The 5,848-nt window shown below is 36.0% G+C and overlaps 1 protein-coding gene across 1 annotated transcript; it reads left to right on the forward strand.

Moving 5' to 3' along the window:
* The first annotated feature begins 1,720 nt into the window (after positions 1–1,720).
* On the forward strand, positions 1,721–2,680 carry LOC101967369 (olfactory receptor 51G2). The gene has a single exon (XM_005342100.2). The coding sequence runs from the start codon at positions 1,721–1,723 to the stop codon at positions 2,678–2,680; it is 960 nt and encodes a 319-aa protein (XP_005342157.2).
* Positions 2,681–5,848: the final 3,168 nt, after the last annotated feature.

Consider the following 5,848-nt stretch of genomic DNA (forward strand, 5'->3'; position numbering starts at 1 on the left):
AGGAGAGTTTAATTACCAAATGAAACAAGTATCTAATTTGGATGGTTTGACAGATTATCAAAATAAATAAATTAATTAAAAACTTTAAAAAATGAGCAATCATCATATATGAAATTTTTAAAAATGAAAAGAATTCCAGGGGGCGGGAGGCAGGCCAATTGTTTGACCTAAGAAAAAGTTTTGTGCCTAACTAGAGTCTTTTCTTCAACAGCTGGAGTTTGTCTTCAACATCAGTTGTTATAGGACTCATTATTCAGAATGCAAAACAGGAAGTTGGCCAGAATGATTTTCAGTCCTAGGTTCTTCCCTTTTAGTTGAAGTGACAAACTTATAGACTTGAATTTTAAGTGATTAAATTTCTTAGTCCAGAAAACCACTCTATCAGCGACTGAGGGTTAAGATACTTTAAAATGGTACACGTGAAAAAGCTTGATAAAGTTCTTTAATTGAAATAGTGGTGTAAAGACTTGTGCTGGGTACAGTGACAAAGTGATAGAATAAAATGATACTTGTATGTTTTTATCTGCAGAAGAAAAAGTGACACAATTCATTGTGGGCTTATTCAAAGATTGCATATCTTATGACCATTGAGAGGAAGGGTGATAGGACTAAGAGAAAATCGAGAAAATCAAACCACTACCACAAAAAAAAAAAAAAAAAAACTGACCTCTAAGTATATGATTATCCGATCCTCAAACTTAAGTTGTTCTTTCTCATTGTTGTTCTGTAATGTTTTGCATTTGTGGAAAAAATATCCAGAAAAATCTATTCTTTGATTAGGATTAGGAGAAAGGGGGTAAAATGTTCAAAATGAGTTGTCTTTTACTGTGTTCTCCAAATATAAAACTCATAATGAGTTAAATATAGGAAGGTGGGCTGAAGTTCAAGGGAGAGAAGGTAGGGAAGACACAAGTTTTATACATGGATTATTGTATATCTCTGGAAATTAGTTTAAATTGGTTTAAGCCCTGGCTTCTGGGTAAGTAAATGCAATTTTTTGTTTTTTTAAATATTCTTATTGATATAATGTTAAATAGTTATAGACTAGCATTAATATATGTATATACATATATATATATTAATATATATATTTCATACTCTGAGAGTTAAGAGTCATCCTATTTAACTGGTCCACATGAACATAGTCACTCAGAGAATGAATCATATTTGTATAAAAGTCTAAACCTTTTGCCATTCCTTGGCATTTTAAATTGCAAATGTGATTAAGTTGTATTTGTGTGCTCATATAGGTAGGCTGACATGGTAAAGGGACTTGCTTTGTTGTACGTTGTTATTACTGAAAGAAGATGTCTCTGAAAAATTCTCATATTCAGTGAATTAGAGAAGTATCTGTTGCAAGGTAGTTTGAAAATAAACTTCATAGGAATAATGAACACCTGGATTCTAGTCCCAAATTTAACATAATAAACGGTGAAAATTAGAGTTAATTTCCCATTAGGGGTAATGGCATATTGGAAACAATATTGCCTTAGTCCCTTTTAAGACTCACATGTTATACTATTTATAATATTTCATCTATTTTTTAAAGGACCCTTCTTCTTGAGCTATAAGAAATAATTGGATAAATAGTAAGACTAGAAAAACATGTTGGGAGCTTTCCTAAGATCATCGTGTACAAAAGATGTTGTGACCCAGCAGACCATTTGATTTTAGAGCCAGTGACTACACTTCACCTGGAGTTCTGCAGTTCTGGGTCGCCATGTCACACTTCAACCACACGAGCACCTCCTTCTTGCTGACTGGCCTCCCAGGCCTGGAGGCTGTGTACATCTGGCTCTCCATCCCTTTGTGTGCTATGTATGTGGCCTCTCTGGCAGGGAACAGCCTGATCCTGTGGGTGGTGAGGTCGGAACCCTCGCTTCACCAGCCCATGTATTACTTTCTATCGATGCTGGCAGTGACAGACCTGGGCCTATCTGCCTCCACGCTGCCCACTATGCTTCCCATCTACATACTGGGGCTCAGAGAGGTGGCGGTGGACTTGTGCTTGGCGCAGCTCTTCTTCATCCACACCTTCTCTGTCATGGAGTCCTCTGTGCTGCTGACTATGGCCTTTGACCGTTTTGTGGCCATCAGCAAACCCCTGCGCTATGGCACCATCCTCACAAATCCCCGGATTGCCAGTTTGGGATTGGCCATCATGGTGCGCAGCGTGGGTCTCCACGTCCCAGCCCCCATCATGCTGAAGAAGCTGCCTTACTGCCGGAACCACCTGCTCTCCCATTCCTACTGCCTGCACCCGGATGTCATGAAGCTGGCCTGTGCTGACACCCACGTCAATAGTGCCTACGGCCTCTTTGTTGTTCTCTCTACGCTGGGTGTGGACTCGGTGCTCATTATTCTCTCCTATGGGTTAATCCTCCAGACAGTGTTGTCCATTGCCTCTAAGGCTGAGCGTTTGAAAGCCCTCAATACCTGCGTCTCCCACATCTGTTCAGTTCTGCTCTTCTACACACCTATGATCGGCCTGTCCATGATCCACCGGTTTGGGAAGTGGGCTTCCCCCTGCAGCCGTGTGGTGCTCTCCTATCTCCACTTTCTTATACCGCCAGTGCTCAATCCAGTGGTGTATACCATCAAGACCAAGCAGATCCGACTGAGGATGCTGCGCATCTTCTTGTCATGTGGTGCTGGCATCAGTGACATAAGGAGTCATTAAATATTTGGCAGAAAGAAAAAGTAAAGGTGAGACATTAATTGTGCAATTGATTAGTGAGCCACCGAACACATAGTGAGTCCCTTAGTGAGGAGAAGACTGTAAAAAAGAGGCACCATCTGTCTTCATAGATCCTCAAGAAATCTCATCATGGGCAGAAATGATGTATTTTGAAGGAAAGGTATATATGGTTTAAGACTCATGAAGGGAACAATTCTAAATGGAAAAGGGACAAACATCAGTTAAGGAATTTTACAAATATAGAAGTAGGTAGATAATGCTTTGTTTTAAAAGGTAGGAGAATTTTTTTTTTTTTTGGCAAATAGAGTAATGGATAGATTTGGAATTCACTGATATTAGAAGCACTCTTAAAATTATCCATCATGTAATAGTGCTCATGCGGCTGGGGCTGTAGAGCTCTTAGTGGTAGAGCTCTTGCCTAGCATGTGTAAGGCACTGGGTTTGATCCTCAGCACCACATACAAATAAACAAATAAAATAAAGGCATTCTGTCCATCTATAACTACAAAAAAAAAAAAGATAGTTTTATGAGGTCAGCAAGTGTATCTCTCAGGTTCACCATTGCATCCCCTACCCTGAACATGGCACTTTCCATATATTAGTTGTTTGGTTTCATTAATGGTTGGAAGATTGAGTGGACGAATAGGTTACTCATTCTAGGAAGATTCCTGGCAAGGGCAAAGTACTCATGAGGCAATTAATGCAGGTACAGCTGTGTGCCAGTCATCATGCCTATATAAGGGCTTTATGGTTTCACTTTTAGTGAAACTTTTCTAGTGCATTCTAAGATTTTGCTGATTTTATTTTCTTTTTCTCTCTAGAAATTTTGAAGATGGTATTGTTATTCAGTTTTTAAACTGCTAGTTTATTTGGTTAGAATTGCTAACTAACCTTTTTAATCCCAAGAATGGAAACAATTCCAAGCATAATTTTTTCAGCTGTCGTTTTTTTTTTTAAATATCCTCAATTTTGAACACAACTAGTTGCTCAACTGTAAATGAAAGATGACTTTAACATAAAATGCATGAAATTTATTATAGTAGCTTTCATGCAGTAGTAATTGTTTTATAAATACTTCATAAAATTTTTGCTCTTCAGCTACTCATTATATTGCCTTATGAGGGAAACAAAAGGGACACAAAATGGGATTGAAGCAGCAAAGAGATTATAAGTAATACCAGAAAACAAAATCATAATTTTGAAAGGTAGCACAAGTAAAAGAAAGAATTAGCCTAACAAGTTTCTACAGTCTCAGACTGTTTGCTTACTCTCTGAAATACCAGGAGGCACACTATAGTAATTATGTATCATAATTGAAGTTGATAATGATGAAACAAAATCTTAATGAAAAGACAAGTACATCATGTATTATTCAAGAAACATCACAGAGAGACATCTTTATTATATGGTTATTATTAACAAAAATGTTTTGTTAATTAAAATTAAGCCTTTCACCTATATGTGGTTCCCCTACTAATAGCATTAATTCACAGAAGAATCACTGCATTGAGGTGTTGACTACACCTATCCCACAATCTATTCTAACTGGAATTTGTTTTTAATTTTTACTTTTTATTCACATATAAAATGGTACATATTTATGGGGTGCAATGTGATGTGTTTTTTATTTGTTTTTTGTTTTTGTGGTGGTGAGTATCAAACCCAGGGTTGTGCATGTGAGGCAAGCACTCTACCAACTGAGCTATATACCTAGCCCCAATCTGATGTTTGGATTCATGTATAATGATCAAATCAGGTTAATTAGCATGTTAATCACCTTAAATAATTAGCATCTTTGTGTGATGAAAGCATTTCAAATCTTATTTTCTAGCTATTTTGAAATATACATGAATTACCATTAACTCTATTTACCCCACTGTGCAATACAACACCAGAGAGCTTACTCCTTCTGTTTAACTGTACCCATTGACCAAATTTGTTTGCCCTTTTTTTCCCCTTTTAGTTTCCTAGCCTCTGGTGACCTTTATTCAACTCTAAATTTCTATAATCTTTTGGTGATAGATTAGACTTTTATTTTTTAATTTCAATGAGCAGGTAGATGGTGGCATTTTACTGGCACTGAAATAAAGGTGGATAGAAAGATGATGAATTCAATTTTATATCCACATAATGCAGAATATCTGCAGGGAATCAAACAATTATACACAACTCACCTAATATATACTGCTGAAACTCAGAAAAGATATCCAAGCTTCAAACATAGCCTCATTAATGATCAGTATACAGTTGACAACAAATGAAAACACATGGTCATGGTCAACACATGACATGATTTTTCCTTGGTGTTAGATAGTATTCCTGGATCTGTAGTTTTATTTCTCTTATTAAATTTGGAAAATTCTAGAACATTATTACTTTGTGTAGTTCTTCTCCTTTTCTTCTTCTGGTATTCAAATTATCTGTGTTAAATGATTTTATACTGTCACATTGTTCTTGAATGTTCCCTATCTTCTATTCTTTTCTCTTCTCCCTTCACATTTCAGTTTGGGAATTTTTTTATTAAAACTGATGCCTGTGAAGTGCCTTTGCTCTTCCTATGATGCTAGTTTTTATCAGCTCTTTTAAGACCTGAATCTGACATAACTTTCCTATGTACATGTATGAGTACACCACTGTGAATTTCAATACTGTGTACATTCACAAAACTGGATTCTAAATAGAATAAGATATAGTTCATGTTGGTATAAATATATCAGAATAGATTCTACTGTCATGTATAACAAAAACAACAACAAGGGAAAAGGTTTACCTATAACTGAACAGAGTTCTTTTAATAGTTAGCTTATGGTCCCTACTTACAAAATGTGATGGAGAATTTCTGCTCACTAGTCACCTCTGCTATAGGTAAGAAATGATTCATTCTCAAGCCTTAAACAGCCTAATGGGGACATTTGTTTTAAAAAAATGGATTATATATTTCACAAAATATATGTCCTGAGTAATTTCTAGGAATCTTTTTACCATACCAAAATTTGCTTCTGATCCTTATATTTCTTTTAACAAAAAGAAAAAAAAATGCTTGTAAACAAAAGTCATCTGTTCCCATCAAGTACTGATAAACATAAAATATACAAAAATAATGAAAACATGTTCCATGCATTGGTTATGTCAAATCTTTGTTTTATAAAT

The sequence above is a fragment of the Ictidomys tridecemlineatus genome, chromosome 4, assembly GCF_052094955.1.
Source record: "Ictidomys tridecemlineatus isolate mIctTri1 chromosome 4, mIctTri1.hap1, whole genome shotgun sequence".
Lineage (NCBI taxonomy): Eukaryota > Metazoa > Chordata > Mammalia > Rodentia > Sciuridae > Ictidomys > Ictidomys tridecemlineatus.

Bases quoted from the DNA above. Each gene is read 5' to 3' on its own strand.
- LOC101967369 (XM_005342100.2), top strand. From the start codon at position 1,721: ATGTCACACTTCAACCACACGAGCACCTCCTTCTTGCTGACTGGCCTC.